The sequence below is a fragment of the Panthera pardus genome, unplaced genomic scaffold (assembly GCF_024362965.1).
Source record: "Panthera pardus isolate Hobbes unplaced genomic scaffold, ASM2436296v1 HiC_scaffold_7, whole genome shotgun sequence".
Lineage (NCBI taxonomy): Eukaryota > Metazoa > Chordata > Mammalia > Carnivora > Felidae > Panthera > Panthera pardus.
This window is the reverse complement of record NW_026527002.1, coordinates 80,935,419-80,954,163: the sequence shown is the minus strand read 5'-3', so window position 1 is coordinate 80,954,163 and position 18,745 is coordinate 80,935,419. Positions and strand designations below refer to the sequence as shown.

The 18,745-nt window shown below is 67.3% G+C and overlaps 1 protein-coding gene across 12 annotated transcripts in view; it reads right to left on the bottom strand.

Annotated features, from left to right (window-relative positions):
- The window catches only part of ADGRB1 (adhesion G protein-coupled receptor B1), an 81,468-nt gene that overhangs the window by 54,605 nt on the left and 8,118 nt on the right, over nucleotides 1-18,745 (bottom strand). For 11 of the 12 annotated variants that reach the window (XM_053896068.1, XM_053896069.1, XM_053896067.1 and 8 more), the window contains exons 2-6: nucleotides 12,395-13,379; nucleotides 2,830-2,991; nucleotides 1,442-1,552; nucleotides 835-999; nucleotides 322-486 (exon numbers count right to left, since the gene is read on the bottom strand). In XM_053896068.1, coding sequence (XP_053752043.1) covers nucleotides 322-486; nucleotides 835-999; nucleotides 1,442-1,552; nucleotides 2,830-2,991; nucleotides 12,395-13,184 — 1,393 coding nt within the window. In that variant the 5' untranslated portion in view covers nucleotides 13,185-13,379. The remainder of the gene's footprint in view (nucleotides 1-321; nucleotides 487-834; nucleotides 1,000-1,441; nucleotides 1,553-2,829; nucleotides 2,992-12,394; nucleotides 13,380-18,745) is intronic. The other variant, XM_053896065.1, reaches the window with a different exon arrangement.

Here is an 18,745-nt window from a genome sequence, read left to right as displayed (position 1 = left end):
AAGCCTGGGGCACAAGTGTGAACACCCCTAGGGGCCTACCACTCCACCATGCATTCTGGGTCATAGGTGTGAACACCTCTGGGGCCCACCACACCGTCATGAAGCCTGGAGCATGAGCGTGACCACGGTGGGGGGGGGGGGGGACACCATCCCAACGCCCATGACACGTGAGTGAGAATCCCCTAGGGTCTCCAACCTCTAAGCAACCCAGCAAGCTGGCCTTGGACTCCCGTGACCCGGCCCTGTGACCTGCGCCAGTGGTCCAATGGGCCCTTCCCCGCTGCCCAGCCCCCCCGCCCAGCTCCCCCTTCTCTCACCTACCAGGACACAGGGCAATATTGCAGAACTTGGTTTGCTTCTCAGGGCCCTCACAGGGGTTGCCTCCGAACTGGGGGGGCCGGCAGGTGCGCGTCCGGTCCCGGAAGCCGCGGCCGCAGGTGCTGGAGCAGAGGCTCCAAGGCGACCACTCATCCCAGGCGCCGTGCACTGCGGAGGGGACCGGAGGGCGCCCGCCGCTGGGCTCAGCAGCCCCGGGAGGGACGCGGCTGCCCCGCCGCCCCGCCCCCTCCCAGCTGCTCCACCCCGCCCCGCCCCCTCCCAGCTGCTCCACCCCCTCCCCGCCCCTTCCCAGCTGCTCCTCCCCCGCCCCGCCCCCTCCCAGCTCCTCCTCCCCCTCCGCCCCGCCCCCTCCCAGCTGCTCCTCCCCCAGCCGCCCCGCCCCCTCCCAGCTCCTCCTCCCCCTCCGCCCCGCCCCCTCCCAGCTGCTCCTCCCCCTCCGCCCGCCCCCTCCCAGCTGCTCCATCCCCCCGCCGCCCCGCCCCCTCCCTGGCCCACCTGGACACACCGCCGAGTTGTTGCACAGCCGCTGCTCGCGGAGAGGCCCGCTGCACTGCGTGCTGTAGGAGGAGGACACGCAGAAGCGCGTGCGGGTCTGCCAGCCCTCGCCGCAGGTGCTGGAGCACACGCTCCACGGGGACCACTCCTCGGCCGCGGGGTCGCCTGCGGGCCCAGACCGACATCCTCGCAGGCCTGCGGCTGCCTCTGTGCTGAGGCTGCGCTCAGACCCCCAGGAGCAGGGCCGCCGCGCTGGGCGGCGGGCACCGCAGCCAGGCTCCTAAGGCCCTGGGATTCCAACCCGGGCTGACCTGCGGGACTCGCCGTGTCCCCTAAAAGGCTGAAAACCCCTGGGGGCGGCTCGTGCCCTCTCTGGGTCCGCGGGATCCAGCCCCAAACAGACCCCTTCGCCTCACACCAATCTCCGAAAGCCGACAAGGGCCTGGCACCCAAGAGGTTGGCCTAATGGTCAGTTGTCAACGTTATTACTTAGAATTAGCAGCAACTAATAACGTAGAGTATCTGCCCAAAGACCCAGTCCCCGAAACCAACCTTCCCCACTTTACGGTGTCTTAGTCCAACTAAAACGGCCCATCCCGCGGCTCACCTGTCTGTGGGGACGGGAACCCGAAGTGCTGCAGCTCATCCCCCAGCTCCTCGCGCCGCCGGGCATCCGTGGACCGCAGGGACTGGCTCCGGGAGCTGGTGCCACCCGCTGCTGCAGGAGCGGCTCGGGTCAGTGTCCAGGCCACAGCCTGCAGCACCGACCCCAGAATGCGAGAGAGGCGCCCTGGGCCCTGTGGCCTTCAGTCCCTGGCCAGGCTTGCCACACCAGGGCTATTTGGCCCCAGTGGACAGCTGGGAAAGCTGGAGCCAGGAAACCCCGGCCTGACACCAGCCCCTGTCCGGTCACCATGAGACCCCTTCCTGTGGCTCCCCTCTCCCCCTTCCTGTACCCCGTCCCTCTCTTCCCCCTGGGGTCCACCTGCAGGACTGCTAGTCCCAGCGGCTGCTGCCCTCTCCTGCTCAGCGTCCCACCAGCGCCCCTGTCTCCCGTGGCCTGGCCTCCCGACACCCCAGAGCCCTCCCCAGGTTCTTGAGATGAGCTCCTCTCTCCAGGAAAGGTTCGTCAGGGAATAAACCACCCGAAAAATGACAGTCTCATTATAACTTGATTTAACGTTATGGAAGCGACTAAAATATGCATAAAGACATTAGAGCCTTATTACAGAAATTCATTCTGGAGTCAGGATAAGGCTGGGGCCAGCAGGTCTGGCCAGGGCTCCTCGGGTGGGGGAGAAAGGGGCAACCCCACAATCAGCCCTCCCGGAACACCCCAAAATTCCCAATCCGCTCGGATCCGAAGAAATCTCCACCCAGTTCCCGCCTAACTCCGGGCGGGGTGGGGCGGGGCAGGTCCCACCCCTCCTCCTGGGCCTTTAGCTCCCTGGTCCTGGCCCTGCCTGCTCCGGGCCTCGGCCCCGCCCCTGGCTAGGCTCCACCTTCCTGGCCCCGCCCCGCCTCTTTCAGGCCAAGGCCCCACCCCCACCCGACCTTGCCCTGGGGGTTTCCGCTACCTGGTCCCACCCCGCCCCGGTCTCCACCCTCCCCTCCCTTGGCCCCGCCCCGGACTCCTCCCTCCTTCCCGGGATCCTCCCCAGGCCCCCCCCACCCCGCGCGTCCGTCCCCTGGCCCCGCCCCGGACCCACTCCCTCCCTACTCCTGGCCCCGCCCCGGGCTCCTCCCTCCTCCACGGGTTTCTCCCCTGGCCACGCCCCGAGTCCCCCCCTCCCCTGCCCTGGCCCCGCCCCGGCCCCCCACCTTCCTCTCTCCTAGCCCCGCCCCCGGCTCCCTCCCTCCCCGGGCCCCGCCCCGGGGCCCTCCCTTCTCTCACCTGGCCCCGCCCCGGTCTCCTCCCTCACCTGCTCCCCCCGCGGGCCCCCTCCCTCCACCCGGCCTACCCAGCCCAACCCGCCCGCGCGTCCGCGCACTCACGGCCGCAGGCCTTGCGGTTGCACAGACGGCCCTCCTCCAGCACCCCCTCGCAGCCACCGCCCTCGGTGCCGGGAGCCGGCAGGCAGGTGCGCGTCCGCGTCTGCAGGCCTCCCCCGCAGTCCCGCGTGCACTCGCCCCAAAGGGACCACAGCTTCCAACCACCTGGGAGGAATCAGAGGGCGGGGGTCAGGGCCAGGGGTGGGACAAAGGGCTGGGGTGTCTTTCAGGGAGTGACCTCTGGGAGTGTCTGCTGGGCGGGAACCTTGGGCACAGGCCACCACCCCCTGCCCTCCCCCAGCACGGAACACCCGCAGGTATGAAGCCAGCAAGTCCCCGGCTGTGGAGGCAGGGCTAGGAGGCGAGTCCATGGCCTGTGAAGCAGAGGCAGGCAGGGACAAGGAGGGGCAGAGGTGCTGGGGTAAGGGTCTGCTCTGGGGGGATGGCCTTGGGGGCCTGGTGTCCCTCTGGGGTGCCAGGCCTCTGCTCTCCAGCTCTCTGTGTTCAGGTACCTGTGCCAGGGTCTCTACTGGCTTTGAACCCAGGTCCCCAATGTAGGGGCTGGACACAGAGCTGGAGCCCCAGGGGTGTCTGAAGAATGAATGAACGAATGAATGACACCCCTGCCCACCCCAATGGCTGCCTTATAAGCTTCTGGTGATAGGCCCTAGGGCAGCAGGGGCCCTCCTTCCTGGACACACACCTTCAAGCCCTGTTGGATCCCTCCCCATGGTCCTTAGTACAGTGTTCCCTGAGGCCCCCACCCCTGGCCACGGCCTGTGTGCTCTTTCCCTCACCCCGCGCAGGGACACCAGAGGAGACCAATGTCCCATAGCTGGTGGCCGCACTGGGGCAAGCCTCCCCCAGACCTGACCTGGCTGGCCTCTGGCTGCTGAGGGACCCTGGGGACAAAGGCCTCCACACCCCTCCAGCTACCCCCTGCTCCGACTCCAGCCGCCCCCTTTCAGCCTCTGTCATGAGCCTCCTTCGTCTTCGCCCTGTCCCCCACAAAACTCAGGACCTCATTTCCCTGCGGGGCTGAGCCCCCTGGTGGCCCTAGTGCGCTAAGGGCACTGGGCAGGAGAGCCTCCAAGCACTGGGGGCCGCCGAGGGGCGGGTGGAGTGTGGAGGCTGCATTGATGGGCTGAGGAGGGGGCTGCTTCTGTCCAAAGGCCATGCTTAAGGGGCCCAGACGCCCCCACTGCACTGGACTGTGGCCACCGCCATCTCGTTTGTCCTCAGGGGCGCCAGGGCCCCCTCACCCTCAGCGAAGCAGGATCAGAGCACGCTCAATAAGGGTAACCAGCTTCCCCAAGCACCTCCTGTGGGCGGGCACCCTGACCTCACACCCACTTACGAAGTGGCCAGCACCGGAACCTGCACTCGGGCTGGGCCGCTGCCCCACCCCACCCTGCCTGCTTGCCTGAGGCTAGAGCAGGGCAGTCGGGCTGGCCAAGGGCAGGTCACACTTGGCCTGTCAGAAGGGCCCCAGGTGCCTCTTGGAGTCTGGTTTTATCTGTGGCTTAGGGAAGTAGGCCCTGCCACATGGGGAGAGAATGAGGCCTGCGGGAGACCCCGGAGGACGGGCCCCAGAACAGGGGCTCAGGGCGGGGCGGGAGTGGAAAGACCAGGTTTATGCGGTGCCCCGCTCCCCCCCCTCCCGGCTGACCCCGGGATGGTCCAGTCCATCCCACCCTGGCCTCATGCATCTCATCTGAGGACAGTAGGGGGGCTACTTCCCAGAACTGAGTGCATGAAGATAAATGGCCCACAAGGGCTCGGAGAGGGAGGGAATGGGCAGTCGCTGGGGTCAGAGTTGACCCGAGAACCCACTTTGATTTGTAGCAAACTTGTCGGGTGCCGATCCGTTCCCTAGACGGCCACTTTTAAGGTGCCGGCCACCTCCTCGTGGTCTGTGTGCCTGGAATGGGAACCGACCAGCAGGGGGAGCCAGGGGCAAACACATGGGAGGCACAGGCCTGAGGGCACTGCGTCCCCCTGGGCCCAGAGAGGCAGGCCACGCCTGCCAAGGGCACACAGCGGTTAAGCCTCTTGTCCTCCAGGGCACGCGGGCATGTCGGTGCTGGATGGAAGGGGAAAGCAGGTCAGCTAATGCATCCAGACCACAGGGACCGAACCCGAGGGGCTGGCTCAGACCTTAGCCACTGCCCCTCAGCGGGCAGGCACGGACCCTGCTCGCTGGGGCTTATACACCGTAACACGGGGCTCCCAGATGTGCTGTGGGGGGGCCTAGGAAGGCGCTCTCCAGGGCCACACGGTGGGTGCAGGGCTGCGTTTTTCGTGGTGCCTTGCCCTAGGGGGCAGAGGGGCCTGGTTTGAGCCCCTTCTTGGGGTCTGGGACAGATGCTCTCATCGGTCACTGAATTCCCACAAGGGACACTTCGTGGGTCTCATTGTTCATATGCGAAAACCAAGGCCCAGCAGAAGTGGAGAGGTGCCCGCGCCCCCCAGCGTCCCCCCAGCGAGGAAGAGACAAATGGGAATTGAGCCAGGCTGTTGGACCCTGCAAGAAAGGTTGCTCTTCCCCCAGCTACTGTGGCCAGTTCCCCCCAGGGGACGGACCTCCTGGGTGGGGAACTCTGCCCCTGCCTCTGCCCCTCCCCTGCCCCGTGGGCTCTGTCTATGACAGGTGCCTCAGCACAAGGAGCCTTGAATCCCAGCCCAGCTGGGAGGCAACTTGCAGCCCATTTACGGCGGAGGAAACTGAGGCTCAAAGAGGGACGGTCTGGGCTGCCGGGGGGCTAGGGCGAGGCCACCGCCGGAGGGTCTGCCTGGAGGGAGCCTGAGCCTCGGAACGTGGACGGAGCCAGGGTCTCAAGTGCTGGGTAAGAACCATAAATACGGAGGATAGTACCTCAATGCCACTTCCTCTCAAACTGCAATCTCCTGCGAGGACTCCAGAGAGGTGGGGCTGGGGGGCCCTGGGAGAGGGGTGGGGAGCCCCCAGCATGGCCTCCGCAGGCACGCGGGTGAGCGGCTCAGGTCAGACAGCGGAGGCTGCCCAGACATCTGGCCCGCACGCGGGGGTCTCGGCAGCCTCACGCCCCCGCCGCTGGGCGGGCCGGACGAGGAGGCCAAGCTACCTCCCTGGACCAGGAGAGGGGCCGGAACTGAGCCCATAATCAGCCTCCAAAAGCCCCCCTGTGCCTCCAGATGAAGGCCGCCTGCCAGGACTGACCACGAGCCCCAACCCAAGGCTCCAGGCCTCAGTGCTGTCACCTGCTGAAGCCATCCCGTCCCGAACCGCGGACCCAAAGGAACAGAGAGCGCTGGAGTTCAGGGGGCCTGGCCTGGTCACAGGGTCAGGGGGCGTGTCCTGCCTGTCCCTCCTGGCTGCCCCAGCCCAGCCCCCACAAGGAAGCCTGAGTGACGTGGAAACTGGCAGTGGGTGGGAGAGAGAGGGTGTCCAAGCCAGGCTAATTGGAGGATGCCACTCGGTTCCCATGGCAACTGCTGCAGAGCTCAGTCTTTCAGGATAGACTCAGGTTAGGCCTCAGCTGCCAAAGCACCCACTATTTCAGGGCTGGTTACCTTGGTGACCCAGGTGGTGAGGATGGGGGGAGAGGGGGTGAGGAGGAGGGGGTGCACCGGGAGAGGCTGGGGAGGGGGGGCCACCGGCTCAGAGGACAGACTGGCCCCAGATCTAGCTCTGATCCTGGTCCCACACTGATTCCTGGCCCTGATCACACACTGAGCCTTGATCCTCATGACAGATTAACTTGTGATCCCGGGCACAGGATCCCTGCTCCCCCATCACGTTTGAGACCTGGTCCCCGTCACACACTGGTCCCCAACCTTGGCCATACCCTCACCGCTAATGAACACTCAGGACATGGAAGCTGCTATTTTTGTTGTCATTTTTATTTTTAACGTGGGTCCCCACACACGGCTGATGATGTTTGTTGAGCGAACACGTCCGCGACAGGAGTCCCCGTGCAAGCACTCCTGGCCCCTCAGCGCTGGGTGGCCACGGTGTTCCTGGGCTGAGTGGGCTTCCAGGGGCAGCGGAGGAGTGGGCAAGGCTGGGGGGGTGGGCTGCCCCTCCAGGCGCGGAAAGAAGCCCCCATTCTTCCCCACTCAATGCCCCTCTGTCTCAAAGCCTCATTTCCATCTCATTAAAGGATGAATGGGGCCAATTAATGGCCGCCAGGCAGCCTGGCCACCCAGGAGAGAGGGCCGGCGAGGGGGCTCCCGGCCTCCTTCCCACCCCGGTGCCCCAGCCTGGAGGCTGTGGTCTCCCCAGTCTCGGCTGGGGATGGGGGCGCTCCCCCAGCTGGGCCGCGCCGACTTCCGAGTTCCCCAGGCAGGCGGCCCGTGTACTTCCCGTCTCCTCCAGCAGAGGGCTCCCCAGTCCGGCACGTGGGGTCAGCCCCAGGCAATGGCACCTGCAGGGCTCCCCAGGGGCCCACCGCGCAGTCCAGCTCCCTGGGAGGCCCCGGCCCCCCCCCCCCACACCAAGTTAGGGCCCATCCAGGGGCACCCAGGCTCCTCCTCTCCGACCCTCGCGTGGATGTGCAAATGGGGACCACGGGGGACAAGACAGCTCTCTGATGCCCCTCCCCAACCCAGCCCCCGTCCACCGGCCCCTCACCCCACACGGCCCGACACTGAACTGATCCTCCAGTGGGGCCCACAGCTCCCCCTGCGAGGGCCCGAGGGGCCAGCAGCCCACCGCACTGCGGCAGGTGCCGTCAGGCCTCAGGATGGGGCTGAGAGCCGTGCCCACGGGCCACTCCCCGGGTAAGGACAGGAGGGCTCCTCCAAGCACGTGCGCTAGAGGCACCACCTCCTTTAGCCTCGCACAGACCCGGGTCGTCTCAACCCGGATCACAGAAGGGAAGCTGAGGCTTGCCTAGGTGGCCGGCTTGGCCGCAGCTGCAGGGTTACATGCTTTCTCGTTGCTTCCCTCTCGCGGTCAGGCAGGCGTCCCCTGTCCCGGGGAGGGTGTCCTGTGAAAAGCCTGGTGGCCAAGCCCCAGCTCTGCCCTTTGGCGCTGCGTGGCCTGGACACACTCCCGAGTCCGACTGACCCCCGTCTCGCCATCTTTCCGGGACATGGGACCCAAGCAGGGCCGTACCGCTAGGCATCCCTGGCATCCTGGGCCGGGGGAGCGTGGGGGGAGCGTGGGGGGTGGGGGGCTCTGGCCTCAGGGGGGCTCGTCCTGCTGTTCCATCTGGAATGGGCATTGTCTACGGCGGGGCCTGAAACCTTGTTTTCCCGGAGTTTTATCAACTGGCCCTTGTGCACTGTCCCTGCCACCCCCCGACCTCCAGAGACATCTGGAGACCCCATTCTTGCACCCGAATCCCACACCCAGCCTCCTTCTGTAGCCTGTGGACCCCAGAGAGGGGCTCCAGACGCTTCTTCCCAAGGGAAGTTGGGGCGGACCGAACTTAAGGTTGGGACAACTCCCGCGCCCTGCAGGGGTCGTGTGTGCCACGGCAGGGGCCACCCCAGCTGAGCGTGACAGGCCTGGAGGCAGGGCCTCGTGGCCTCGGGCGGGTCTGGCTCCTCAGTCTTCCGGCGCCCGCACACGGCCCCGGACCTGCACGCCTGGACCCCACTCCCGTTCCAGCCCGGCAGCCCCGGCCTGCGCGGGCACACGGAGGCAGGGCGCACACACACGCGAACACAGGGACACACACAGGGACACGGACACACACACACACACGCTTGCTCCCAGCCCCCAGGATGCTGCTCTTTCATTATCTTACATGTCGCTTCTGCAATAAAATTCTTTAATTAAAACATGAATATTTAAAACAGCCCTTGAGAGAAACGGCCCCATCTCACCAGAGGTGGAAAAGCGCAGAGAGAGACTACGGGAAAGAGACGGGGGCACGGGACACGGGAGCCGGCCCTGCCTGAGAGACCCCGGAAAGGGGTGGCCAGGCGGGCAGCCGGCCGGCGGCAGGGAGGAGAGGGGACAGTTGCTCTGGCCTGAGGAACGCTCACTGGGTCGGAGGCGTGACGTGGCCATGTGGCGTTTGGACAGGCCAGGCTGGGGGAGGGCTGAAAATGGGCCACGGGCTGGCCAGGCCGCCTGCTCGCTCACAGCTCAGCCGTGCACCGCCTTCTTGGGGTGCAGATGGAGAGGACGTGCCTGTCCCAGCCTCCCCTGGCCAGCGTGAGGGGGCGAAGCTCCCTGGGCACCAGGCTCAGCAGACGAGATCCGGGGTCTGGCACCTGCCCAGCTCGGCCGCAGGCCTTGAGTGATCGCTGTACCTCCTGGTCCAAGCGCCCCCACACGTGCGCACGCGGCCCTCCCGGAAGAGATTATTGTGGGCGAAGCCCCCGGGCGGACCACCAGGAAGCCATAAGCCGGCTCTGACGTCAGCCTACCCCTTCCAAGCTGTGTGACCCTGGCTGCTGCCTCAACATCTCTGTGCCTTATTCCAATTCACCAGCGCTCATCAGGTGCCTGCTGCGTGCCCGGTGCTGTTCCACGTGCCGGGGGTTACGTGGGTGACCACGGCACACACCCTGCCCTGTGGTGCTTACAACCCGGCAGGGACAGAGAAGGGGGCGCGGACCTAACAAATAGAGGAAATTCTCAGTGCGCTGTGGACAGAGAAAGGGACACAGTGTATGGGGGCGGAAAGGGGGGCTCCGGCTGCTGCCATTTTACACAGCACGGTCAGGGTTTGTTGAGAAGGTGATGTCTGAGCAAGGACTTGAGGGAGGGAGCCCCGAGGGGACCTGGGGAAGAGTGTTCCGGGCAGAGGGGACAGCCAGTGCAAAGGCCCTGGGGCAGGAGGGTGCTTTGGTGGGCCTATCTGACCGGCTGCTAGAGGGAGCAACCTCGTTAATATGTGGATGCTCCCGGCACAGAGGAAACCCTCAAGACGTGGCTGCTGTTAACACTACTAAGACGATTTTTACTCCCAAGGTCCCAGAAGTATCAGGGCCCTCTGGATCCGGGGACAGGCACTGGGGTCCGAGCTATCTCTGGGCCCGGGTGACCACCGTCTGGCCCACCTTGCCCAGGGCAGAGGAGCCCCCCGCCGCCCCGTCCACGTGGCGGGCAGTCCCAGCCCACACACAGTCCACATCGCCTTCCACAAGACCGCCAGCCCCTGCCACGCAGCCCCCCGCGCTGAGCTTTGTCAAAAGCGCTGAAATGGGCCCTGCGCAGAGCCCGGCGCAAAACACACGCGTGCACTCTCACCTTCCTACCGTCCTCTGAGCACCACCTCCCAACGTTCCCTTTCCCGGAATCTGTGTGCAAGCCCCCCCCGCCCCAAGCGCCCTCCTCCTCCCGTCTGCCTCTTTGCCCCCGAGCCCTCTGCCTCCCACCTCGTGATGAACCCGAGGCCCCGGCCGCATCGCTGCCGTCGTTTTGGCTCAGACGCACTTGCACCTAGGTGTCACTCCTCGTGCCATCCAGGAAGGATTAGTTTTGCTGTTTCCGTTTTAAAGACAAGGGGCCTGAGGGGCTGACAGCTGCTGGGATTGGCCCAGGACTCACAGCGTGCTCGGGTCAGGCTGACCCGGCCCTGCGCTCCAGGCCCCAGAGTGCCCCACTCAGATGCAGCCCCACCTGCGAGACCCCCGGGCGTCCCACGCTGAAGTCCACTCTGACCTCTGGATCTTCCTCCCCACTGTGTCTCCACCCAGTGCTTCCCCAACCCGGCTGATGTCCTCATTCCTAGCTGGGAATCTGGGGGGTGGGGGTGGGGTATCTAGCCACCTCCTTCCCCAAATCCTGCTCCAATCCCCCCCCACCCCCAGACCGGCGTCCTCCCACCCTGCTGCTGCCCTGCCCCCCCCCAAGGCCAGCGTCAGCTCCCTCCTGGGTGCCGGCCCGGCTGCCTCCCCGTCCCCGGCTCCCCCTGCCCAGTTCCAACGCTCTTCTGCATTTACAGCCTAGGACCATCAGCCTGTGTCACTCTTCTGCTTCAAGCCCCTCGATGCTAACAGAGACCAGCTCTTTTGCACAGGTGCCGGGCCCTGGGGCCGTCATACCCCATGTGGCACGGCAGTCCTTCAGGGGGGAAATGGCCGCGGGGGGTGACCCGGCCCTCGCTGGTCCTCCCACCTCCCAAACCAGCCGCTGCCCGGCCGCTCTGCTCCTCCGGGTCCCCTGAGGACCACTCCCGTCCTGCCACGCCTCAGAAGCTGCCCAAGCCAAGGTCACAGCGACCTACATTTGCCCAGCCCACGGATCAGGCCTTCCAGACTCCTACCCTACGGCTTTCTGCCCGATTCCTGAACACCCCGTCTGCCCCTGCCCCCGGGGGCTGTGCCTGCCTCCTCCTGAGGCCACTGGAGAGGCGCTGGCCTGCCCCCCTTCCCCTGCTCCTCTCCAGTTATGCTCACGGCTTCACGGAGGTTTCTGGAATCTACAGCCGGGACCATGATTGGAACCGTGTTCCAGGGTAACTGGCTTCCCCTGTAACCCCTTGGGGCCTCTTTTCTGCCTTTAAAGACTCTGTTCCGAGTAGGGCGTTGACCTCGTTGGCTAAGGGCCCCGGAGAACGTCACCCGGCCCCGCAGTGACCCACCCAGCGTGGAGCACCCAGCCAGGCCTGGTCCCTGGACGCCCAGCACCTGGATTCCGCTGGCAGCCCCGAGGTCTGAGGTGGGCTGCCCCCGGCTGCTCCAGCCTCCCAGGGGCGCCCAGGAAACCCCGGGCAGCCCGCCAGGGGTTCTCGACCACCAAGCGCACACAGGACTGACCTCCTGCCCGCTGCCCACCGAGCCCCACCCACCTCCGTCCGCCTCGCCACGTCCTCCGCTCGGGCCCCATCTCTCCGAGGGCCGACAGTCACACAGGACGCCCCGACAGCTGTGCCGGGCACCCCAGCACCAGCCACTTCCGGCCTCTGCCCTGCCCGTCCTGGGCCTTCACTGCCCTTCCCACCCCCACGGCGCTCATGTGCACCCCTCCCAGAATCTTGAACACGGTCCCCTGGTGCAGGTGACCCTGACCTCCAGGCGAAACAGAGGCTCCACCCCGCCGGGGACCCTTCCCCTGCGCCGTTTCCCAAGACGCCCTCCCCTGTTGCTGCCTGGCACCTTCCCCTCCCCCCGGCCGCAGCCTCACAACAGCGGGTCTTTGTGGTTGTTTTTTGTCACGGCGTGTCCCTGGCGCCTGGACACCTTGCGAGCGCGGTAACCAGCTGCTGGGTGAATGATCTGTGCCGCCGAAACGCACGCGATCCCCAAACCTCGTCCCCTGGCCGCAACTCCAAAGGGCCCGCCCGGCCCAGTTCTCCACGCGGCCCGCAGCCCGAGGGGCCCCCGCAGACCCCGGCCACGGGCCTACTGGCCCAATAGCGTCGTCTGCCTGCCACAACGGGAGGCCCTTCCCCCAGCCAGGAGTTAAAGCTCCTTCATCCGCGGTTCGGTTCGGTCCTTCACTGACGCTCAGCACGCACCCCCGGGGCCCGTGGCGAACACCTCAGGTCGCCTGCCCTCAGCGCTTGGCTTCCCCGGGGGGAGGGGGCTGCCCAGGGGCAGGTGGCCGGGGCAGCCCCCCGCAGAGAGGACCCTCTCCCACCGCCCTCTGCCCAGAGGGCCAGCCCTCTCCCACCCGGCCACTCACCTGGCACGCCGTCCCCGCCCCGATCCTGGGTCAGGCTGGTGAGGCAGTTCTCGGGGCCACCGGCCACGCCGTCCCTCAGGCAGACGTCCCCTCGGGGGGTCAGGGAGCCAGAGGCAGGGTCGCCGGTGTCGCCGCCCAGGCAGGCACAGGGGGTCTGCATGATGCCGCAGGGGTGGGAGCTGCGGCTGCCGGCCAGACAGGCGTCCAGCCAGCGGCACAGCATCTGGCAGGCGGCCCGGCTGGGGTTGCGGTTGCCCACGACCAGGTACTCCACGGAGAAGTCGTCGCCGGGGCCCTGGGGCGCGGCCGGCAGCCCGGGGCCCGGCTCGCGGGGCGGCTGCTGGCGCAGCATCTGCAGGAACTGCTTGCTGGCCTGCAGGAAGGCCAGGGGCGCCGAGGGGTCGCAGAGCTGCAGCACCTCGTCGAAGCTCTCCACGCCCAGGTAGGTGCGGGTGGACTCCAGGAAGGAGTCGAACTGGTAGGTGCGGACGCGGCCGGGGCCGCCGCAGGGCGCGGGCGCCTTGGCCACCTTCATGTAGAGCGTGTAGCGCCGCGGGTCCGGGTTGCGCAGGGTCCAGGAGCAGCGCGAGGCGTTGGCCGGGAACACGGCGGCCGCCTGGAAGTACCCGAAGAACTTGCCCTGCACCAGCGTGGCGCACGGCTCGGCCCCGGGCCCCGCGTCCGCCCCCGCGGCCGCCCGCGCCCAGCGCCCCAGCAGCAGCAGCAGCAGCAGCAGCAGCGACGGGCAGAGGGTCCGGAGGGGCCCCGGGGCGGCGGCCTGGCCCCTCATCCTAGCTCGCGGGGCCGCCGGGGTTCCGCGGGCTGGGCAGGCAGGCGCAGGCCAGGCCTTGACATGCCAGGGTCCGGCGACGGCGGGGCTGGGCTGGCGGGAGCCGGGGGCGGGGGCTCCGAGCGGGGGCGGGAGAAGGCTCCGGACGACCTAAGGTTCAGGGCCCCGACGCTGGCCTGGGGCCCTCAGCAGCAGCTGGAAGAAGAGGAGAAGAGGGACCGTGTGAGGCCAAGCCCCCCCCCACCCCCACCCCGTCCCCTGCCCCGGGGAGGCTGGGACTCTGGGCACTGGGGGGCCGTGCCTGCAACCCGCCAACGTGTCCACCTGCAGGGGGACGGTGGCCTCCTCCTCCACCTGGCCTGAGCAGGGAGTGGTGGGCAGCCCCCGGCCGGGGCCCGGGGCCCCGGAGGCCTGGGCCGGGCCTGCCCGGCTCAGACTGGCCCCTGCGGGTCCCGGGGCTGCCTGCTTGCTCACGCCATCATGGCCACGGCGGCCACTCGGCCCCTGGGCCTCTGTGTCTCTCCCTGGCCCTGTGGTGGGGGGCTGGGCGCTCTCTCCTGGCCGTCTCCCTCATCGGTCTCCTCTCTCTGTGCCCTTCCTCCTCCCCAGTCCCTGCCAGTCAGGGAGGAGAGTGCAATCCTCACAGAAGGGGAAGGGGAGAGGTCATTCCGGCCATCCCCCGGCAGTGGGAGTGCAGACCCTGTGACAGTGTGATGGGGGTCACTGTCGCCTCTCAGGCAGTCTTCCTCCCCCTCTGGGACCCACTGGCCCCTGGGCCCGCGGCTCTAGGAAGGCAGGGCTGGGCATGGAGTCACCCAGAACCGCACACATCCAGGCCTCGGCCTACACTAACCCCTTCCCTCACCCCTTCTTTGTGAGGCCGGCACTGTGACCCACCCCTCCACTTCACGACGAGGACACAGGGGCTGAGAGGGTAAGCGGCTCGCAGGAGGTCACAGTGAGAGGCGGGAAAACCCACACCTGAACCCCTTCACGGCCCCAGCCTTGTGCCGCTGGGTCCCCTCCCCTGCTCTGGGAGAGAAGGTGCCGGCTGTGTGTCGCCCCCTCACTCCTGGGGGAAGGGGACGCAGCTGCCAGCCCATTGGAGCAGGGACACAGCGGAGCCACCCAGGGCTCAGAAAAGGACGATGCCCCTGTTGGACCTGCCACCATGTGGACCCCGGTGGGTTCCTTCTGCTTCCGGGCCTCACTTTCCCCAACCATCCCTGGGCTCCTAGCTGGGCCAGGCGCCGGCCCCTGCAGCCGCTGAGCCGGTGGGTGAGGAGGACAGCAGCCCCCCCAACCCCCCCCCCCCCCCCCCCGGCTGCTGGGCCTCCTGGTGCCCGTGGCCTCCACTATGCAGACCTTGCACATGACGGCCGCCTGCCCCCAGGGACTCGCCACTTCCTGCTGCCCAGCGTCCTTCCTGCGTGGGCTCTTGGTGGATCAGGGAGCTGGGCACAGGTGGCCTTGGGCCCTGAGAGGACTGGCAGCCCCTTCATGGCTATGTAGCCTCGGGCAGTCCTCACCCCCTAGCCTCAGTTTCCTCATCTGTATAATGGGGGAGAAGCCTCACTGTCTCAGCAAGAGAGTAAGATCTAGACCTGGGGGTTTACCCATGTTTGGGGCAGGAGGCAAGGAGGAGGAGGGGAGAGGAGGCGAGAGTGAGGTTCTGGGTCACCAGGGGGAGCTGGGCCAAACCCGGCCCCCCAGGGCTCTTTAGTGGCAGACATTCAGGTGCCCTGAGGAGGGAATTCCCAAACTTCTCATCCTGGCACCTGTGGGCAGGGCTGAGCAGGCCGTGTGTTCCAAAACCTCATCTGAGCCCCACTTGCACCCCCCCACCCAAGTCCCGGGCTGGGACCTAATGTGGAAGCCAGTCCCCGGCCCTGGGACAGACTCTCCCTAATGCCCAGAGGGTCCAGGGGACTTAGCCCCAGTCCCAGAACAATGTCGGCACTGATCCCAGCTTAATGCTCACCTTGCTGCGTCCCATCACTACCCCCAGGGGGCCTGCATGGTCTGAAATGACCCACGTGAGGGCCCACATCACCTGTGTCCCCTCTCCAGCCCGGACACTCCCTTGGGGCCTCGGGGGGAGGTAAGGGAGGCAGGCTGGTGCAGGGGACGGTGGTGGAGAGGGAAGGGGGGACGCTCGGAAGAGGGGCTGGTTCTGGGGGACCTGGGGGGCCAGGAGCAGGTACAGGAGGTGACGTACACAAGCACCAACAACTGAGGGCCTGTGCCGGGCATGAGAAGTTCTCCAGGGCCTCAGCCAGCCCCTCTGGAGAACGGTCAGCCGTGGGGCTGCGGGGGAGAGCACGGCCCCCGCCTTCCGTGCCTCCAGGAGGACTCGGCATTCTGGTGAGCCCCGTCCTGTGCCAGGCCGTCGCATCTGTACAGCAGCAACCCCAGGGGCACCTGTTAGGGCTCCATTTTGCAGATGGCGTATTTGGGACCACAGAGGAGCCGTGTCTTGGTGGGGGCTGGTAGGTGCTGAACGCCAGAGCCAGGATCCAAACCCAAGTCTGCCAGTCAGAGCTGGTGCCCTCTGCACCGCCCAGCACTGCCCTGGGGCGGGCAGAACCGGACCTAAGCCTGCTCCCGTCCCAGGCCACGCTGAGGTCCTCCTGGCATGTCTCCCGGCCAGCCCTCCTGGTCACTGGCTCACTCCACAACCGGAGCACCTGCCGGGGGCGGAGGCCCCCCTGCAGCGCCCCGCGTGGCAGGACAGAGGTGGCAGCTGGGTTAGAAGCAGGACAGCGCTCCAATCAGAAGGGTCCCTAACGAGGGCAGCCCGGGCGGCCCATGGTGGGGGGAGTGGGCCTCGGGGGGAGGCACGGTGGGGCAGGGGGTGGTCGTGGGGAGGGAGGGGGAAGATGCTCAGGAGATAGGACAGAGAGGCCCCAGTGGCCAGCTGGGCTATGGGATGTGGAGGGGACACTTCCGGCCTGGACACTGAGGTGGCAAGTGCAGGGGTGAGTGTGCGGTGAGGGCAGGTCAGGGCAGAGCTCAGAGCCCTTTCAGGCGGCGGCGCCCCGAGACCGAGGCCCCGAAGCGGGCCTTCAACGGACTGCCAGGGCTGGAAGATGGCCTGGAAGTGTTCACCCATGGGGTTCTCGAACAGGGCTGCTGTGGAGCTCTGGGGCTCCAAAGGGGGGGAGCCCAAGGGCCGTCAGGGAGCCCGGGCCAGGTGAGAAGCAGGAGGCGTCTTCTAGAACATCTCCGACTCGAACTGCTCCATCCACGCCCCGGGCGTTGGGAAAGGCTCTGCCAGCCAGAGGGCTGTGCCGGCTATGAGGACACCGGCCTGGCCTCGCTTCTCCCGGCTGCGTCGCGGGGCAGAGCTGGGCAGGAGGCCCGGGCTGCCATTGTGGATGGCCCCTGCCCCTGCCAGCGCGCGCTGTCCCCCTGCCTCTCCACGCCCCGTCCCCAGGCGGCTCACAAGGCCTTTCTGGCCAGACGAGTCTCCTTTATCCTCATTAACTACCTACCTGACCCCCAACGAGGCCTCGGATAAATGGCTCAGAGGCCCCTCCCCTCTGAGGCTCCTTGCACCAAGGCAGGCGCAGGCAGGCAGAGAGCCGGGCAGGCTTGGGGCACGCTGGTGTCAGGCCCCAGGTCACATAGCCACGGTGGAGGACAGGTCAAGTCCCTCCCAGGCCGGGGCAGTTGGTGCTGAGACAGGGTGGGGGCATACGGCAGGAGGGGGGGACCTGGCACTCGGGGTGGGGTCCTGGAGGGAGGGGACAGCGTCTGGGAGGGGTCCTGGGATGAGTGGGGGCAGGGCCTGATCTGACTTCATTCCTGGGTCCCTCTGACCGCTGCGGGCGGGTGCAGGCAGGGAGAGCGGAGGATGTGGCCTGTGTGGGATCTGGGGGGGGGGGGGGGGGGGGGGGGAGCGGCAGGGGGGGGGGAGCGGCGGGGGGGGGGAGCGGGGGGGGTGGTGGAGCCAGGGTTTCAGAGACGACCAGACTTCCAGGTTGGGCAAGTGTGCGATGGGCGGTGGGGGCCCTCACTGAGATGAGGGGTGGATGCGTGCACACACGTGTGCATGTGTGAATATGTGTGGCTACACGTGCACCTGCGCGCAGATGTTTCCCCGTATTCGTGAGCACACGGGCACGCGTGTGCTTGCACAAGGACACACGGCAAGAAGAGAGCCAGGCTCGGTGTGTGCTCACTGGGACGTGAGGGGCCGTGGGGTGGACACCAGAGCTGGGACGGGAGGGCTTGCCCGGAGGGGACCGTTTAGGGAGCGCCCCGTGGCCGGGCCAGAGCCCCGGGGGGCCCAAGGGCCTCTGAGAAGGAGGGCCGGGTGGGGTGGACGGCCGGTGTCTCTGGCAGCACCTCCCACTGTGTGTCCCCGGGCTGGCTCAGGCCCCCACCCCAGCCTCACCTGGCACCCGGGCCTCTGCTGGCCAAAAGTGAGGCGCTGGGGGTCTCTGGCCGTCCCCAGCGATGGGCTCTCGTGTGGCCACAGGTCACTCCTTTCCGTGAACGCTCACAGTCTCTCCCAGGGCACTGTCTCCTCCCCAGACACAGGCCACTTGTCCTCCGATCCCGGCCTGGGTCACTGAGGCTTTTGTTGCCCACTGCCCCCCTCGGGCTCCCAGGGACAGCGACGACTCACGCCCAAGCCCCCCTGGTTCCTGCGTGGGGGAAACTAACCAAACTGCCCTTGCTGCCAGAAAGTTCCTCCCGGTGTCCAGCCCTCACCCTGAGGCCCGCCTCAGCCCTGGCCCATCGTCGCAAGGCCTCCCAGAGGCCCGGGGGCTGGCCTCGGGATGGGGGCCAGGGAGCCCTGTGGGTGTCTGAGCAGGGTCGCAGGGTGGAGGCTGCTGGGACGGGAGGTGGGTGACCGTGCGGGTGAGGGACTGAGAGCGAGCCGGGCGGGGACGGGAAGCTGGGGGTCAGCCGAGGAGGACCCCTAAGAGTGACCGCCAGTTCCTGAGTCCCGACCACAGGCTGGGACTGGCCTAAGCTCCACGGGAACCCCTTGTTGGATGTCAAGGCCCCGTCATGAGGTAGGAGCAGAACCAAGCCCCCCGTGAGGCTCACAGGGTCACCGTCAGCCGAGGATCCTGCGCCCACCTGCCACACCGTCCCAGATGTCTCCCTGACGTGCAGGCCAGGGTGCCCCCGCCCCGACATCAGATGCCCTGGGTGCCTTGCTTTCCCCGCTCCCTCAGGCGCTGTGATTCTCCAGCCCCACTCCAGTCTGTCCGACCCTCCTCCCCAGGCTCAGCGCCCTCCCCCGCAAGGCCCGGTGCACACACGCAGACCCACCCCGGGCCCTGCCTCCACATCCCCTCCCCACCCACCCCAGGCCGCCAATGGCATCCCCAGATGCCAGCCACAAAAGGCACTCTGTTGTCCTGCCCGGCCCCCTGAACAGTGCCTGCCTGTGTGTCCTGGGAAAAGGCTGCGCTGGGGGAGGGGTGGGGTGGGCGCCCTCAGCACCGAGGACAGCCCAGGGGCTGGCTGGCGGGCAGGGGCCGGGAGAGCAAGCGGATGAGGCCGTCCGGGGACGCGCAACCGCCCCTGCCCACGCAGCCTGC